This window comes from Melopsittacus undulatus, chromosome 6 (assembly GCF_012275295.1).
Source record: "Melopsittacus undulatus isolate bMelUnd1 chromosome 6, bMelUnd1.mat.Z, whole genome shotgun sequence".
In the NCBI taxonomy this organism is placed as follows: domain Eukaryota; kingdom Metazoa; phylum Chordata; class Aves; order Psittaciformes; family Psittaculidae; genus Melopsittacus; species Melopsittacus undulatus.
In genome coordinates, this window is record NC_047532.1 from 70,044,184 (window position 1) to 70,063,065 (window position 18,882).

Here is an 18,882-nt window from a genome sequence, read left to right on the forward strand (position 1 = left end):
AGATAAACCCCAGGGGTCCTTTCCAACCTAATTTTTCTTCATTCAAAGGAAAGGCTTTTCCTCTCCTGAATTAGAACACGGCACAGATTCCATACCAGGCCTGGATTTAGTGAGGATAAATGAGAGTTGTTTTTCTTTAAAACAGGGATTGGAAAATCTCTATATGCTTAAGCACATACAGAACTGCAGAACAGGGCATGCTTTGCTCTTTACTCTGGGCTGGAGAGTGTGAAATTCTCAACCATCTATCCATTTTAAGTCTACAGTGCTGAATTGATTAGCCAGTACCTCCAGAGGCTGCTTTCCTGTGTTAAGGCTCAAGCATCAGTTGTTAAGGAAAATACTAATTAGCTGACTACAAACTCATTTCCTGCCATGACTAAAATAAGTCTATAATAAGAGTTCATATGTTGCCACTAAGAGAACTTTTTATGCTGCAAAACAAACTAAAGGTTGCTTACAGTAGATACTGGCTGTGTTTCATCATTCTCATACTTGGAAAAAGAATATATCACCCAAATGGCAAATGTCTACGTAGATACACACTTCTTTCAGAAAGGGGGAGAAAAAAAGAATAGGAGTTGTCAAATAAGAAATTAACCTCTACAACAGTTGGTGTTTCCCCCTCAAAATGTATTTTTGCAACAGACAAAGGATGTTTTTAAGTCCCGCTCTTGAGTAGGAGGTACCAATTTAAAATCTTTCAGTGGTGCTGATATACATAATGTGACTAATATTTTACCACTTACGTGGCCGGGGGAGGAAGGACTTTTCACTGGCAAGACAAAGTAGTGATGTTTTTCATGACGAGCAGTGGGCTTTTAGTAATGTTTTATTGTGTTGACGTGTGAGTGTGTCTTAGCTACATTAGAATTTTATTTCCAATCTGAGAAAAAAAGCAAATGGGATATAGATTTAACTCAGCATTTCTAATAAGGAAAATATATTCTTTCACCAATAAATATGTTTTGGAAGCTAATTATTTGACTATTTGTAGAGCTGTTAATTGCTTAACTAATAAATAAATAAAGTAAATAAGCAATGGTTAAACTATATGCCCATGGCCTTTACTATACATTCCTATTTTGTTCAGAATTTCTTTTCCCTTCAAGTTTCAGGAAAGGCTGAACTTGCATTATTTAGTATACTGTAGCTTGCTAGCAGCACAGTAACCACACTGACCACTGAATTTTCAGGTCTAGCCAACACTTTAATGACTAATGGAGAAATTGTTGCAACCTTTCAGGTCAATACTGTAAATATTAGTAGCTGAAATTCTGAAACCAATTATGCATTGTACATTATGAATTTGTACCTCCATTGTACGCAGTATCTCACATGTAGATCTTACAAAGAAAACAACATCAGCTGCCATTATTTACCTTTACTATAAACAAACCTGCAGCTTATAAGGGGGAGAAACTAATTTCAAAGGATAATTGACAATATTGATTGTAATTCCTTTAAAATCTTTTCCTAATTCCTCTAAACTCTTTTGCTTACAAAAACTCAGACCACCACCACATGTTCATGTATACATGACAGAAATATAATTCAGATTCAGCAAAGTGATTTTCTATCCTCTCCTTGGATCATTCATTAGTGGACAAGCATAGATGTTAGAGTGGAACAAGGGTAAGCAAAATACTTATGCTGTGTCAAAAAGATTTCATTGCTGAGACCAAAGTGCTATACAACAAAGTGGGTATTCAGTGTGTATCTTTACTGCATCAAGCACTCTGGAACCCTCATTTAAGTTAAGTCCTTCATCTGCAGGTGACAACAGCAGCATGTCTTTGGAGGCTACACCCCAACTGGCACTCTGCAAAACACACTAGGTCATTCTTCTTGCATATTTCTTCTGCATTTTCAAGAAAAAAAAGTAAAGGCAGTAAATTCAACTACTGTTTGTCATAATTCATTTTAAGTAGTAGTCCATATGCATTTCAATAGGCTAGCACTGCTTAGTTTTAACATACAAAAGGTGCTCTTAGGGGTATCCACTTATGGAGTTTACTGAATGTTGGCTATATTTCACCTAAACCATTTCCCAATTTACTATCTTGTCATTATCACACAATCCTTATTTGCTATTTCCTCTCTTTTTTTCTGTCAATTTTGTGAAATTACTGTTACAAGAAATAGCAAAAATGCTGTTGTGTAGCAGTCAGGACCCTTCTTTTATATCACATCATTTTGAACCAGATTAGGATCCAGGAGCCATATTCTGCCTCCAATGTTCTCATCCCATCAGCAGAGGCTGATTTAAGGACAGCAGGGCATTATGGGGAGGAGGCTCTGCTCCACTCAGGTGTGCCTGAACTCTGATTAAGGTCAACAATAACAATATGGCAGAAGGCAGGGAGTCAATTCAGAGGGCAGCAGGATGGCCCTAGCTCCAATATGCTAGGTTCCAAGGGCTCTACATCCCAAAACCATAAAGGCTTTCTTAACAGGATGAAGAGAGTCTGGAAGAATAATGGAGCAGCTGGACACTGTGAGAAGAGCTAAAGAACAGAGAAGCTTTTTCCATAATTATCTTTGTTGTTCTCTATGACATTTTCTCTTTGAAAACAAATACTTCGCCCTTTTAAACTTAAAGCACATGGCTTCTTTGGCTGAATAGGGTGTTACGTATGAACCACGAGGCTGTTCTAAACCATGCTGTTTTCAACCAGTGCAGGTTATGATTTTTTGCTTTGGAGAGTTAGCAGATGTGATACAGTGATGACAGAATGAGGTTACTGCAGAAATGACTCATTGTTGAATAATCAAGTGTTTACTCCACCAAAACTGCATGTAACTGGACTGCCACAGTTTTTCTGCTTTATTGTAAGATGTAGCTTTTAAATGTCAGTGCACCAGGAAGAAAGGTAAACTCCTTGGGTGGCTCAGATCTCTATGCATGTGTTAAAAAACAGGCAGTGTTCTGGTTCTCAATGGAGAAAAAAAAGCTTCTAAACACATCAATGGAGACATAAATTAGTGAAATAGGGAAGGAAAATTTGCTGAAGAGCAGCACAAAATCATTTCTTGAAGTGGAATAGAGAAGTATTTCTGAAGGAGACCAGATGAAGAAAGAACAATTGATGTGAGGTTCTGATTTTATTGTTTCAAACATCAAAATTTAGTATCCCACCTGGAAATAATGCCACCATGTGAGAAATCTAGAGCCAATCATTTCCCCAGGTACAATTCATGTGTTTCCAAGCTGCATTCTTCAGCCTTTTTGGTTTTGCCTTTAAAGGTAATTTGAAGGTGCTTGCACCTTCTCTTGCATGAAGAAACACATGCTCAAATGCATCTCATCTAGCAAGAGGGGCCTAAATCAGGTGAGAGGAAGAACTGGCTGGAAGAACGTCTCACTCTTCTGACTACACATCAGGCCCAAAGGTTATGATCTGTTGTGGGTTGAAAGTTCAGATCAGGATACAAATCCTGCCAGAAGAGACTTTGGTCTCTTCGAGGCCTTTCTCCAACACTCAGTGTGCACATTGGGTGTAAGCCCAGTGCCTTATATGGCTACTGGTTTAGCCCTCTTCCCTGTTTAAAGGGCAGGAGGAACAGGGTTGATATCTAAATTCTGGATCACACTCAAACGCTCTCTAGTTTCTTTGCAAAGGTCTAGCACCAACATGTGTGATCGAGGAACTGTCATAAAAAAAGTAACAGATTATAGATACTTCTCTCTGGGTGTATAACCTCCCATAGAAAACATAAAAACCTCACTCTGTAATATTTGAGCTTCTGGAAGTTCCTGAAGTTTGAGTCTCCCATGATAGATGCACTTCTGAGAAGCAGATACCACCATTTAACAGGTATGCTCTAACACAGATGTCAACTTATAAACTTTCTCTTAAGAAGTAAAATCCACTGCATTCAGACAAGAATGGCTCAGCTGTTCTTAAGTTTAAAGTTTTGTGAAACCCTATTGAGAACAGTGATGGAAATAAGACATAGAAACAGAATTTCAAAAGGTTTTGCTACCCAGACAAAACATAGATTGTGGCTGTTCTAGTTAATTCCTTGCACAGTTCATGTCCTGTTCTTCTGTCATTTTAACTGTTTAAATCACTTATTGCAGATCATTGTTTTAAAAGAAAAAAGCCAAGTATTTTATTTGCCTGAAGTGTTCTGACTAATCTCATGCAGGTTCCAATAGAATTTAAGTGCCAGCTTTAAATAATCAATCTGACTACATTTCTAAACCACTTCTTGTCTTACAGATCCTAGGTTACATTCATAATCTTTATGAGATTCTCCCCTCCTCCTTCTAATAATATTGGATTATGTTGGACTATGTTGGATTAACTGTGCTATTACATAATGTTGTCAAGAGAAAAATCAGGTCAAGTGGCCTATTCGGGCTTCCACACTAACTCCTCCTACCAAGTTCTGTGTACCAATGTTTTTAGGCTTGAAGCCACATTTAGGATATTGCAAGGTGATCTAAATTAGAAAGAAGAAGGTCTAATGCCAGAGCAGGACCTTACTAGTCAGTGGATAGTGGATGCAAATAACACTTTTTCAACCTCAGAAGCACTCATTGGCAAGCCAAACAGCAGCTGTGGTACAAGCACAGACCAGCTCCTAACCATTCCATTTCAGCTATGCTGTTTCTGAATGACATCCTAGCGGTACAGCTGTAGCCTAGAAATCCCAGGAAGAGGCAGCACTTATAAGGATAGCATATGCAAGTCACAAACAATGTCTAACACTGGCTAAAGCTAGCAAGTCCCTGCTTCCAGTTGGAGAAGTCTTCAGTTCAGTACCCATGATGGCAGTCAGAAAGCAGTCAACCTCGCAGTCCCCTGAGGGTTTGCTGGGGAGTGGGTAAAAGGAAGTCCTTTGGTGCCTTTTTATCAGTCCAAGGTAAAAGCCTCTGCAGGAGATAGTGCTGAGGAATAGAGTTGAAATTCTACCCAGTGATTTAAATTCTAGTCAGTGCTCACAAAAAAAGAACAAGTTCGTATTTTCATGGGAAATTTACTATTACAAGTAGGCAGTAGTAACTGCATGGACATTTTAAATGGAGAGGCAGTGAGAGGAAAGCAATCAATCCTGGCTTCAACACAAATAAGATCTCCAACTGTGCTTATATAGATTGTGCTCTGTTCAAGTCTACATATATGTGATGGTGTTGCACAATCTATGACCCTGAACAGCCCTGTATTACCACGTTCTCCTTGCAGAAGAGCTAGGCCTCTGAAGGAGCAGTTCAATTTTGGGTCTGTGCATCAGGGAAGGACATAATTGTTCATTCTTCCTGGGCTGAACTGGAAATGGTATGTGGCTCATCTTACCTGATTGCAACCAACCAGCACAGCACAACTAGCAAACACTGAGCATTCACGAGTACACAATATACAAACAACTGAAGAGCTAGACACATTAATTTAGCATACTTCATTAGCACACAGAGGAACGTTTTACAACTCACTGAAGGCTAGGTTTCTTGACTAAACTCTTCCTTGCAAATTCTCACCAACATTTAGCAGTCATCGCCATTAGTTACTGTTTCGAGGGAGAATAATTACACATTCCACAACCAGCAGTTTTTCTTCTCCACTCTTCCCTAAAGCTACCACTTTGATTATTAACTTACTTGAGATAGGTTAGCAGGATGTAAGCTTTGCATCTTTATAGTTGTTTCATTTGGAAACTTTACATCTTTGTAGCTAGAGGATTCAAACTTTTTGATGTGCATCTGCAGCTGTAGCAGTTAAATAGTCAGTTCAGACTCCTAGGAGAAGCCACTGTCCTAAGGATCTGTGTCAACATATAACCTGACCAATTGTACCATCTCCAGTGAAAGCTATCTTCATCTCATGAGTCCTTTCAGCAGTCCCTCAGAAAACCCCTGTGAAGATCAAGCCATGCTCAACATGGGTATCAGTGGCAGGGTCTCACTCTTAGGAGTTAATTCTTTCCTGTCAACTAGCCAAAAGGAGCCTGAAGTTGCATGGCTAATTCCTTTGCTAGCAAAGATGCAATTAAAGATAGCATTCAGCTGTGGCACCTCATGGAGCCAAGCCTTTTGTGACAGCAGAGTTTTCTGTGTGGAATTCAAGATTTTAAAATTGTGTATGTACTCACTCAGCTGAAGGACTCCAGTGAACAGGGAGTCCAGTAGCACATTAGTAACTTTGAAAGTTAAGATTCGCTAAGCCTCTGGCCACTTACTACTTAATGATATGAAATTGCACATGTGAATATGAAGCAGTAAATATATAGGGAGAAAAGTGCTACTGGAACTTTTCAACTAATCCTTGCTTATTCTCTCAGTAAAATTCTACTTCAGCACAATTTGTATGCAAAGAACTGGTCTGGGTCTCTTGACTTCTTAATCTAAGACTATGTCAAGAGAGATTCTCCACAGTGGGAATATTTTCACTACTATTATCACCATTTATACTAAATAGACTCTTTCAAAGTTTCCTGGCTGAAAATTTCATAATTCATTTTTAGTTTGGTTAATTATGATTAAACTATTCAGTATTTAAAAAAGAAAAAAACAAGGAATTGAACATTTGAGAGAAAGCCTACAATAGCATACAAGAACCTTCTCTCAATATGTCATTTCTTTTAATTACATCAAATGTTACTTTAAACTGGGTACGAAAAACAGCTTAGCTGAGCACTTTATGAAGACAACACTCCAGTTTATGAACTACACACACAGACATACAAAATAAATTAGTTTTTTTAAAAGCCTGTTAACACCATCTTTGAACAGTGTTTCTCTGCCTTCCTTTTCACCAGGAAAGCTTTCCTAGGCACCCTTCCCTTTCCTGGCCTCTCTCTACTGTTCTCTCTAATCATACTTTCTCCTTCCTGGTTTTTTCATGGTCCTCACAGTGGGGACCATTTCTGCAAAATGGTCCAGAGGTGGCCTCCTACCATTGTGCTGGGAAGCCACAGACATCACCAAAAGTTGCTTATGTGCTTTCCAGTTAGGGCTGTAATTGTTGGGAATTGGCATTCAAGAGTCCCATGAAGTCTGACAAGCAGCACCTTCAGTTTTTAGCAGGAGTCTTTATCTTGATTATTTATGATGCCTCTATCTCCATTTTTTGCATTTTAATTCGATTTTTCAAGCTTGTGCTAGCTAATGCTTTCTTGGGTGTCATACAATTTTCCTTCTGGCTTTCATATTGAGGCCAACCTGGCTGCACAGAACATCCCATTAGGAAAATATTTAAATCCATAAAGGATGATCATCCAGTCCTATTCATTTTCTGCAGGCAATGTTTTTAGACTTGGATCATAAAATTAATCTCAACAACCTGTGGTTTGGTTTGCTAAGTTGAAATAAGACATCTTAAGTGAAAACTTGTAGGTACCACTCCCTTCAATGGGAGTAGCAGATACTACCTCAAAAAGTTACATCTGACTGTGGGCTTTGCTATCCAACTTTAGGTGCTCAGACTGAGAATTTTGGCCCTAACATTTGCTGTAACCTCAGGTTTGGGTCCAATTCACTTGACAGTGTCCCTTTAAGCAGGAGCTTCCCCATAGCTGCATTCCCTGATTCTGAGATGTTTAGGATGCTTTTTCATATACTACAGTTTCTGAAGGTCAGTGCGTACACATTTTAAGACACAGTGATAAGACAGTGTATGGAACTACTTGGCAGTATTTAGCTGGTACAGTTTCTTGTGGAAACAACAGAATTCCAAAACACACCACACTGAATGCTTATGGGTTATTACAAGCAAAAATCCCAAGACACCGGGAATTAAAAAGCTGATTTCAACAAAGGAATACTGATATCGTTGGTTGATATGAACAAAGTTGTGCCAAGTCTTCCTTCTCTGCTTTTTCAAGTGGAGAAATAAACTGGGAAAGGAAGCAGAAAGGAAAAAAACAAGACATAAACCAATAGTTATTACAGAGTTACTGTTGTGCTTTATCTCACAGAAGAGTGTGCTGTCACAGAATGGCAAACACCTTTAGCACATCTTTGCCATGAGCACATAGCATGCCTTCCTAGCTGGAATGGGGATATTCCTGTGACAAAAGAAATTCAGAGGGGGAACTGGAGTGGAAAGCAGGAGAGATTGCAGCTCAAACAAAGACTGAGGGTGATGACAGCTCCAACAATACCTACAATCCAACATGTTGTAACTCTTCCTTCAGCAGGGAGCTAGCCTGGTTTTTAAGGGCTACCACTACCAGGACGGTAGGAAGCCTGGCTTAGGCCATTTCACCACCCATGGTAGCTTGTTGCTGTGAGGAGCTACTCAATTTATTATTCTAGCCACCCCTAGAAAGTATAATCTTGTTCCCATTCCAGTGACTGGAGAAGTCATGCAAGCCTTGTCTGGGACAGCACTTAGATGCTTGGTGTCAACAGGATTTAAACATATGCTTGAGAGCTATTGTAAATAAATACATCATTGAGTTCAATACACAGGGTCCTTCCTGAAGCTGCAACCTTTAGGCACCACTACAGAAGGATCTGAAAAAAAATAGACTGAAAAAATAATTTAAGATCCAAATGCATTTAGATCTCACTAAACTTGCGCTAGATGTCACTGTGGTGAGTCATGACCTGGGTTTGATGATGTAACACTCAAGTTTGATACCCGGGTGACACTCAAGTTTGATAATCTGAACCCAGCCTAACCCGTGTCAATCCTGCTCTGCCTGTTTCTAAGCTTCCCAGGACAGGCATCCAACTTTTAAAACTAAGAAGGAGACAATGTTATTATTGATATATAATTTCAGTCTTAACTTCTAAAGAGAAATTCTGATCTATCTTGTTTGCTTTTTACTTTCTTGTTAAGATACACATAATGCTCAATGATGCATATGTACACAGCAGTCAGCTCAATAACTGCACATCTGTCTTCCCAGGCTGCTGCACTAGACTGCAGAACAAAGGCCCGTCTTTCCCTTGAAGCCAGCTGCCTTGAGTATCCAGTTAATATAGTTAATTAATATCTAGCCATTTCCCATTCTTGCTGTATCAGTGTTATGAAACCCTAGAATTATTCTGGGTCACTCTGGTGCCAGCGTTCATAAGACTAATAAACTGCCACATGTACCTCGATCCTTTTAGTCATGTTTACAGGTGATTCTGTAAGCCTTCTTTATAGAAGCAAAAGAGGAAAATGGAAACATGCTGACTACAAGGCATGTAATTTGAGAGCTGGGAATTAATTCACATCCACAGTTTAGCCTCCTGGTGAATCTCTTCTGGGTTACTACTAGCTGGATTGTCTAACTCAAGAAATCTCCCTTTTAGGAGTTAATGCTATATTACAGTTATGTCACATAACAGCTGTTGCTAACACAGAGGTTACATAAAGAAAATGTTCAGTTCCTGTCATTACAAGATCCCTGGGTCCCAACCAGCACGACTGCTATTATTCATTCATATGTTAACTTTCCTATAACCAACACGTGGAATGAGATTGTCTTTCAAGACAAGAAATCAGTAAGACTTTGCACCATCTTTTAGCAGTATTTAGGTATTCAAGGTGCAAAGGGATTTTCAGAAGCACCAACATCTCAAATTCCACCTGCATACTTCTAAAAAAATTCATCAGATTCCCATTTGCCTATGTGCCTTCACCCTCTTTTTATAGGCATGAGGTAACTCAAGCATTACTGTTCTCACTAGAAAACATCAGGACTGTGGCACTGATTGTAATGAAAGGAAGATATCTGAAACTGCATAAAAAGTTGTATTATTGTGAAAAGGGACAACCTTTAATCCTGGGGAAAGTTACGTAACGTGCTAATGTAAAATATATTAATTGTCAATAAATTCCACCCATACGTTTCCTAGAGAGTTTGCAGTAATTCTCGCTATAACAACATGACTCGCTATAACTAGAGGGGACTTTGATAAATCAATCACTTTAAATATTTTATATCAATTTTTTCTGTCTTTTTAAAATAAATCATCACATGTCACAGAGCTATTGAGATCATAAACAAAAGAGAAAATTAACTACTCACTTATAATTATAATGAGAATGACTGCGCATACTATACCAAGGATGATCATCATCTGTAAAAAGAAAGTTGCAAGAAAAAAGAGAAAGAGAGAAAGTCAGGTTTTCACATGAAAGACATTAACACCTCAAGTTTTTCACTTTTACCTAGTGGGTCATTCCTTGCACTTCTAATTCTTGCAAAGACTTGCTGGAACAGAATTGTTCAGGCCCCAAATTTAAGGTATATTTCAGGAACAGCTGACCACCAGCAATGCACATAGCCTCTTGTCCAAGCTTGTTCATCAGCTAAGATGCAGTGACCAACCTTGTCCATTTCAAAAGTAAACCTCTGAAGTCAAAGAACTTCAGAGGTGATTTCAGAGCCAGGTAAAGGACAAGGGGATTCTGTTTGTCAAGGTAAATCAGGAAGGGACAATGACAAAGGGAAAATGAGGGTACCTTTGAAAGTCTAGTGTAGTATAGGTCATTGTGGTGACTGTAGTCAGCATGGGTGAACCTAACTCAAAATCTGTCTGTAGCTCCCAAAAGTCCTGCTTCCTGCACTGTGAGACAAAGCAACCGGGTAACAGCTAGAAGAGGCCCAGAGGAACTGATCAGTTGAATTTCTAACCTACAGCCACTTATTTCTGACATGTTTGTGCATGTAGTTAACCCAGAATCCTTTGTCTTGATTTACATTTCATAGCACTGTGGGTTGAAGAGACAAAGCAGGCAACAGGCTGGTGAGGGATACCTGTGGGATTCTCCTTTGTGAACAGGTGGTTTTATTTGGGTAGACATGAATGGTCAACAGCAAAGTTGGTATTGAAGAGAAATGGAAATGAAGGTGAATTTTTTGCCTAGCATTCATGTTGGTGGTGCACAAGTAGACAGAAGCAAGAATATGGGGGTCTTATATGAGTAAAAGGAGCTGAAGTTTCCAGGTGTAGAAAATACAAATCCTGAGATCTGGAAAAGCAAAGGAGAATGAAGTTCCCTCTGCTAGTGGGAAAGATGAGACTTTGCAGAGGAGACATCTGGTTGATTAAAGTCCTGCTCTATTCCAAGCTGCCCCTTTTCAAAAGGGGCTGTCATTTCCCTAATTCTCACAGCAGTCTGTGAAAATAAATAATTTTTTTGTAGTTTACCATCTTAAAGAAAGATCAAGAGGCTGGTGATCCTCCCAGAAGGAAAAGGGCTTCTTTTCTCCCACTACCAGAATTCACTGTATCTATTCAGGTTTTGCAGTTCACACATAGAGCTGACATGAATTAACATAGACTGTTCTCCCCCTTCCTATCTGCAGGCACTGACTGAAACATCAGAATTTGTATCTACCTTTTATATATTGCAGAATTATTGAAATAATAAGTTCCAATAAAGATCAAAGTTGCTTGACTTATTATCCTAGAGCCTAAAGAGCAAGGCATCTCTTTCTGCCATGTACAGGAAGAGACCACTTAGAGATGGCATCCTGCAAGCAGAGTCCCATTAAATGCAAGTGGAAGAAATGTATGCCATTAAGTGATTTTAAACATGATTTTCTATTCCTTACCTTGCAATTTTTCCACCAGTATTTTCTCTTCAGTTTGGCTGCACTGGTTTCAAACTGTGAGGCACCTGCTTGCAATGCATCAGCTCGGTTGTCAAGCTCTGATAGCATCTGGTCTCTTTCTAGCACCTTGTCCACGTTCATTCTCATGATGTCTACCACCTGCAATGACACAGCCTCATGTTACATTACACACAATAAAGCTGAGGGTCACCCATATGTTCACACTCTGTAATGTCACATAACATACTGAAACCAGCCATTTGCCATTATGGCATGTGATGGCAGTTACCTGCACAGTGCCTCAAAAACCATACCTATGGAAACAGACACAGTGAGAACAAAATAAACACAGCTAGACTGTGCTCAGATGTTTTTAAAGGTAAAAAATTAAAGGGACATTATGAAATACTGTAATTAGTTTCATTAGAGCTTTAGATTTCTTTTAGCCTACAACCAGCCACTTCACCATAAACACAGAAAATTGGTGGAGACCGCTGCACTACGATATGGTTGACATCCAAATTGTCATTGCTAAGACCAAGCCATTATTTTCTCTATACTTTCAAGATAACTTCCTTATCTGAACTACAGAAATTGGCTAGATAAAGGCTATTCTGCAGGGAACTGTATGCATTTCCTGACCAAAGAATTTACTCATTCTGCAGTTCTTTCTCAGACAAGATGACTTCCCAGTCATAATTTGAAGTCCTGCTTCAAGGTGGAGGAGGAGAAAATATTACCTGAGAAAATTCAGCCTGAAGTGTGGTAGGGAGCTCATGCCTCCTCATTTCACAGCTTCAGCAGAAATGTGTGCACAGCCAGTACACAATAGGTAAGTCATTTTCATGCATATATCTTATATGTTGGGCCAAAAAGTCTCTTTCTAGCAAGGCAATAACTCTAAGTAGCATTCCTTTATAAATTCATCCCCAGTGTAAATGTTAGACAGTATACCAGTTAGGCAGCATACCAGACAGTATACCATACTTAGTAAAGTAGTGTCCACTTATTGTAGTGGTGAATACAATTGTGGGGCTGTTACTTCTCATACTCTGTAATAAGAAAGTCCATGTGGTTTGTATTTAATGTAATTTAACTATTGCCTGCAAACCCCCAGAGTTATTTAAAAAAATACATTATTTAAACACAGTGAGATGAAACTGGTAGTGAAAGAATCTTTGAAAGGACTGGCACAGGATTAAATGCTGTTCCAAACCCCAAAACGTGTTTCACTTGTCTACCAAACCTAGAACAAAATCAAATATTTTGGTCAACACAAATTTTCTTTCTTACTTTTCCAAATCAAAACTTTCAAAGCATTTAATTTCATATCAAATGAAAGAAACTTTTGTTTTCATTTCTTAGTGAGTATTGAGCTGAATGTCGTCTTGGTACTATGTTTCATAGTGAAATATTTAAACTATTTGAAAATGCTGAAACAAAATACTGTAACATTTCCTACCCATCCTGTCTTTTGGGGTTTTTTTTACACCCCGAACTATTTATTCATTTTAACCTGTCTGCCGTGAATGCTTGTTCAGATGGGACTGCATTTATTTTAAAGAAACAAATGTTTGTCTAGAGTAAAGCCAAGATCTGGGGCTTAGAAAATAAGGTTTAGGATGTCTAGAGAAATCAGAGGGGAAAACCAAACATGGAGATAGTTGAAATACTATGTCAGCACTGATATAACATTAAAAATTACAGTCATTTTACGAAGACCAAAGGTCTTCTGTTAATTAATGCCCTGATCGCGTTGTCGAGTTTTTGGTTTGGGTCTGAAGTGCTGTGCGCGACATCGCCTGGAGCGAGAGTATCCAGAGGGGTGCAGTGTTATGGTGTGTGGTGCCATCTACAGGTTATCTACCTACCTGACATGAAAGAAAACCAGGAAAGATCTAATTGGAAGGTCAAAGCTTAACAGATCAGATAAGTGCCATAAACCAGTTGATTGATTATCACAATTTATCCCCAAAGAAACCCACACATTACAGCATCTTCAACTGTACAATTCTCATGGCTTCAATCTATCTATGAGAAACTGATGGTCTGTCCCTGTGAAACAGTCTGTGAGATTAGCATCTAACCTTCAAGAATTCAGGAACATGTTAAAAGAGCTGGTTCCACTATTACTTTTCCTTCTAACTTGACCGACCTGGATGAATTTCTGAATTGGCACAATGCCCATGTTTATTATGCAGGAGTGTTACTGGTACAAGGATGCTCATATGCAGAATATCTCTTGTGCAGTCTGCCTCCTCATAAACGCCATCCTCATAAATACCATACCATCTTTTTTCCTAGATTCACTCCCTTCAAATGAGCAAGAATTACTGGATCGCTAGGGAGGAAAAGTATCTTATAGAAAAAAAACAGACACACACAAACCAAACCCACATCAGCACCCTTATAGTGAGCAAAAAATCACCTGGAGCCACTTACTTCATCCACCTGGGCTTGTGTCTGCTGCAGCCGTTTGGTAGCAGGAGGTGGTCCTCCAGCCCCAGCACTGGTGGGACCTTGGGTAGGAGCTGGAGCAGACCTAGATCAAAACCAGAGAACACAAAAAGTGACTGAAACCATCTTCATTTGTTCACCATCCCTTTTCTGGGATAAGTCAAAAGTACCTTTCTCTTAAAAGGAGTTTTCCATTGTCTCACAGCCCACTAGTGAGACATTTACATTCCTAGGGTCCCATTCCCTCCCATGCTGCAATTATTTTTCACACTGTTTTTTTGATAAGACCACATCAAGCACTTCCCCTCCCATGCTGCCTTTTAAACATCAAGCATTTCAGGTTATCTACCCTAAATGAGGCCAAAGGCCAAACTGATCCCTGGCCTGACTAGCAGAGAGCTTATGTCCCACTAAAGAAACAGACTCTCCTTTGGGTATTTTGTGTTATCTGTAGGGGCCAGGGCTGTGACCCTGCCTTCCTCCTCAGTGTGTGGAGTGATGCACTCCCCTGCTCCTCGTTGTTTGGCTGGGAACTAACCAAGTAAAGATGAACAAAAGGAGAGGAGAAAGAAATAGAGAAGGAAGTGAAGGTGAGAACTACAGAGCAGGGGGTAATCACCTCAGGCATCCAGCCAATGTTTAACCACCCCACCTGTGGTCACCAAAATGCCCTACCAGAGCAGCTGGCCAGTCACAAACGTCTGCCAGGGACCCTGGATGAATATTTGCAGCAATACTGTGAACAAAACCCTAATCAGCTCCACATCAGCCCTTTTCCTAAGCATCAACGCTGGCTTTCCCCAGCCTGCTCTTAAACAAAAGGCAAAACAAAAGTCCCTTAAAATCCAACAACAGATCTGAGCTGTCTCAGTGCATGAGCTTGTACAGACAACACACCCTGCAGCCAGAACAGGGTCCCTCAATCTTAGCCAGTCATTCTTCATACACACACTTTAACCTGTGAAACCTTACCTTTCCTTATAAGGGACCCCTATCATTACTTCCTGCAGCGAAATAAACCCCTTCCTGAAGCTGCAAAGGAAAACCCTAAGCATGTGAACTGAAAAGTATCACAAATCCCACTCATGGCATTACCAAAGCCTTCCCCCAGTGACAGACTGAAAGAACACAGCGTTTCTCTGTGAATCATTCCCTTTGACATCCTGGGGTCTGATTAATGCTGCTGGAAGTATGGCCTCATTCATACATTACCAAAGCACTATGGGGCACTAAATTTAGTTCCACAAAGGTACCTTAAGCTACAAAATTCATTTTGGCAGTATTGTCTGTGGGCCAAGATCTCTACAGATAATGCAGACCCTCATGGACTCCCATTAATATAGAATGGTTTGTGTTGGAAGAGACTTAAAGCTCATCCAATTCCAGAGGCAGGGACACCTTCCGCTAGAGCAGGTCGTTCCAAGCCCCATCCAACTTGGCCTTGAACACTGCCAGGGATGGGGCAGCCACAGCTTCTCTGGGCACCCTGTGCCAGCGCCTCAGCACCCTCACAGGGAAGAGCTTCTGCCTAAGAGCTCATGTCAGTCTCACCTCTGCCAGGTTAAAGCCATTCCCCCTTGTCCTGTCCCTGCAGCCCTTGTCAAAAGCCCCTCTCCAGGTTTCCTGTAGCCCCTTTAGACACTGGAGCTGCTCTAAGGTCTCCCCTTCAGGAGCCCTCTCTTCTCCAGGCTGACCCAGCCCAGCTCTCTCAGCCTGGCTCCAGAGCAGAGCTGCTCCAGCCCTCGCAGCACTTCCGTGGCCTCCTTTGGACTTGCTCCAACAGCTCCACATCCCTTTTGTGCTGTTGCCCCAGAGCTGGATCAGGACTGCAGGAGGGGATCTCACCAGTGTGCAGTAGAGGGGGAGAATCCCCTCCCTTGACCTGCTGCTGCTCACAGTCTGGGGATGCAACCCAGCACACGGGTGGTTTCTGGGCTCAAGTGCACACTGCTGGGTCATGGGGAGCTTCTCATCACCAAGTCCTTCTACTCAGAGCTGCTGTCCATCCAGCGTCTGCCCAGCCCGTGTTTGTGCTTGGAATTGCTCCGACCCATGTGCAGGACTTTGCACTGGGCCTTGTTGAACTCCATGAGGTTTGCACAGTCCCACCTCTCAAGCCTGTCCAGGTCTCTCTGGATACCATCCCTTCTCTCGAGCATGTCGATCACACTGCTCAGCTTTGTGTTGTTGGCAGACTTGCTGAGGGTCTCTGATGGAGCAGCTGTCTGCAGATACAGAGCAGTGCTAAATCTTACACTTCTTTTTTAACTGTAGGTAAGAATGTCATTATCAAGCTTCAGCTGAAATAAAAAAACCTGAGCTGTACACAGATTGCTCATCAGTTGAGGACCTCACAGCCCCTGTTAAAAACGTAAAAGACCAGATGCTGCTGCTGCCTGCAATGGAATTAGTCCATTGAAGGGCCATGGGCGAGGATCCCAACGGGTTTTTTCCTGAGTTTACACTGTTTTCACAAAGGATCAAAATCTGACTATAATATACATCAGACTCAAATAATGCTAAACAAGATGTCCCTGGAGCATTAACAAATCAAAGGGAGTTCTTGGTACAACGGCAGAGCAAAAATTGAAATTGTAAAATTTATTTGTAGTAAATAGGCTTTTCCCCATCCAACACAGCAGATTTTTTTCCTATGAAAACATTGTGTCACACTGTTCACCACTACATATGTTAACAGAGTTCACTTCTTGAGCGATGTGCTGTTAGCATCTCAGACTACAGAAGGGAAGCATGTGAGAAGTGTTTTCCCTGAGCACTAGTGTTTTTGCTCGTAAGCATAGCTTGTAAGTGCAGTGGGATTCTTGGTCACAGTTACATGATAAAAGTTCAGTGCTCTGCCATATCCCTTCCCTGCCCAGTAATTTTAATCCTTTATTTTTTGCACTTCCCAAGCTGTCCTTAAAATGATTTGGCACAAATTAGGCACTTTGCAGTTTGTTGTCCTTCAGTATCTTTGCTGCCACCTAATTTGGTTTCAGCTGTATTTCCTGGGGCTTCTCTGCTCCTTGTGTGATGGAGGAATGGATTGGAAAAATCAGTGTTTATACAGCTGCCCTGACCCTCCAGCAGGGTTACTGTAACTACCAAAGAGAAATGGCTATCTTAATGCTAAGGCACAGTAAGCTTGTGATTAACATACCCATCTGAATTAATTACATAAAATCTAATAGAAGAGAAACCAGAGCTGGGTGCTGACTGCAGTGCAGAGCTACTTTTGTCTCTGGAGTTGTGCTCTCCTTACACAGCAACAGCAGCTGCGAGCAAGGCAGCCTTGGGGATTCAGAGCAACGAAGAGTGCTCACCAGAGGAGATTCAAGACATGCTGCAGAGGGGACAGCACCAGTTCTAGGAAGTCAGGCCTTAAGCATGTGACTTTAATGCCACCAGCAGCTTTGCAGGTCAACAAGGAATGAGCCCTCTCTTCTCATGATATAGCCTATAATATCCAATGTAGACAAAACAAGCACAAAGACACCTGCATCACCACTTCTCCCAACTTCCTAAGGCACTTTAGATCAAAACAGAGGGGTATCTATGCTTCTGGCTCAGCCCTACAAGTGTTTGAGCTTTGTAGAAAGCATCCTGGCTGTCAGCAGCAGAAGGCAGCACCTCAGTGAGCTAATGGGGCTTTAGCCACACAAGCCATCTGTTAAGAGTTTGTCTTTGAACTGGAGTTTTCTAGTAAAGAAGGGAATTGAAGGCCTACATCCCTCGAAAACACCAATATTCCAGGGATATCTTAGTGCAAAAATGCTAGAATGAAAGTCTAAACTACATTTACTTCATTCTGTTATTGCCTCTGTATTGTGCTATCTCAGCTTACAATTTCTCAGAAGAATTACTGAAAGAAATTTATGCAGATCACTGGCACTATTTTAGAAAGGCTTGGTTTTGAAATCTTGAAGCATCTCAACTTTAAAGACCAATCTCTCATGGGCTGACACTATTTTGAGGAGCTACAAAAGAATGCAAAATCCATATAAAAGTTCCATTACTGGGCCCCTAGCCTTCAGGCCAACACACTTGTGCACTTTCATTTAGGGTTTGTTTTGTTTTGTTTTTAAGAAAAGGGAAAAGGTTACCACTGATGGTGAGAATCTTTACTCCCAAGAACAGGTCACATTTTTTTTGACAGGGAAGCAAAGCTCTATGACTGTTAAAGGGTATAAATCTCTAGCAAATATTCTTTGGGGGACCCTCTGGGAGAGTGACAAATACACCTACTTCAGGACAACTCCATGACACACTTAGAGCCTGGGCAGTTGGGTCACTCTCTATGTAACATGAGTTATATTCTCACTCCCCTCCATGCCAGATTTTGCTTCATTTCACACATGAGCAATGTGGCTGACTGACAGCAGGAGCTGGATCTGTGTATGTACGCAGCCACTTTGGAAGAAATCTTTGGGACTGTCCTAGCGATTCAGTAAAAGGGTCTCAGCTGACTCACACATCCTCAATTCTTCTGGTTACCTGCTGGGCCGGAAACTGGTGGGTCAAAATAATGACTAAGATTTCTTATCTCACCTGGATATTTTGGAAGCAATTTACTATTTCACTCTTAGTTAAAGGGAGCTGCAACTCTAAGAGATAACTGGAGATATCCAGTGTTAGTTTTCCATTTCAGCACTGGCTGAAAGAACATTAAAGATGACTGTGTATCTGATGTTTTAGGAAACTGCCTGATACATGCTTCCGGTTTTGTTCATGTGTGTGAGCTATGTAGGAGATTTTTTTGGTGTAAATCAGGCTAGGGAAAGGAAGTATACAACATGAATACCGGGAGGATGCCAGGCCACCACTGCAACTTTGGTACAGTTTACATTTGGACCTTGATAGCTGCTTTCAGCAATGTGTTTTATCCATCTTAAGTGCTTTTTAAAGCCTCCAGCTACAGGACCT

General features: G+C 40.7%; 1 protein-coding gene across 1 annotated transcript in view; it reads right to left on the reverse strand.

The window, feature by feature from the left end:
- Positions 1-6,627: 6,627 nt before the first annotated feature.
- Positions 6,628-18,882, reverse strand: part of LOC101880839 (vesicle-associated membrane protein 2) — a 42,856-nt gene continuing 30,601 nt past the window's right edge. The window contains exons 2-5 of the mRNA XM_031053293.2: positions 13,945-14,044; positions 11,503-11,661; positions 9,970-10,021; positions 6,628-7,839 (exon numbers count right to left, since the gene is read on the reverse strand). Of these exons, the coding sequence (XP_030909153.1) occupies positions 7,823-7,839; positions 9,970-10,021; positions 11,503-11,661; positions 13,945-14,044 (328 nt within the window). The 3' untranslated portion in view covers positions 6,628-7,822. The remainder of the gene's footprint in view (positions 7,840-9,969; positions 10,022-11,502; positions 11,662-13,944; positions 14,045-18,882) is intronic.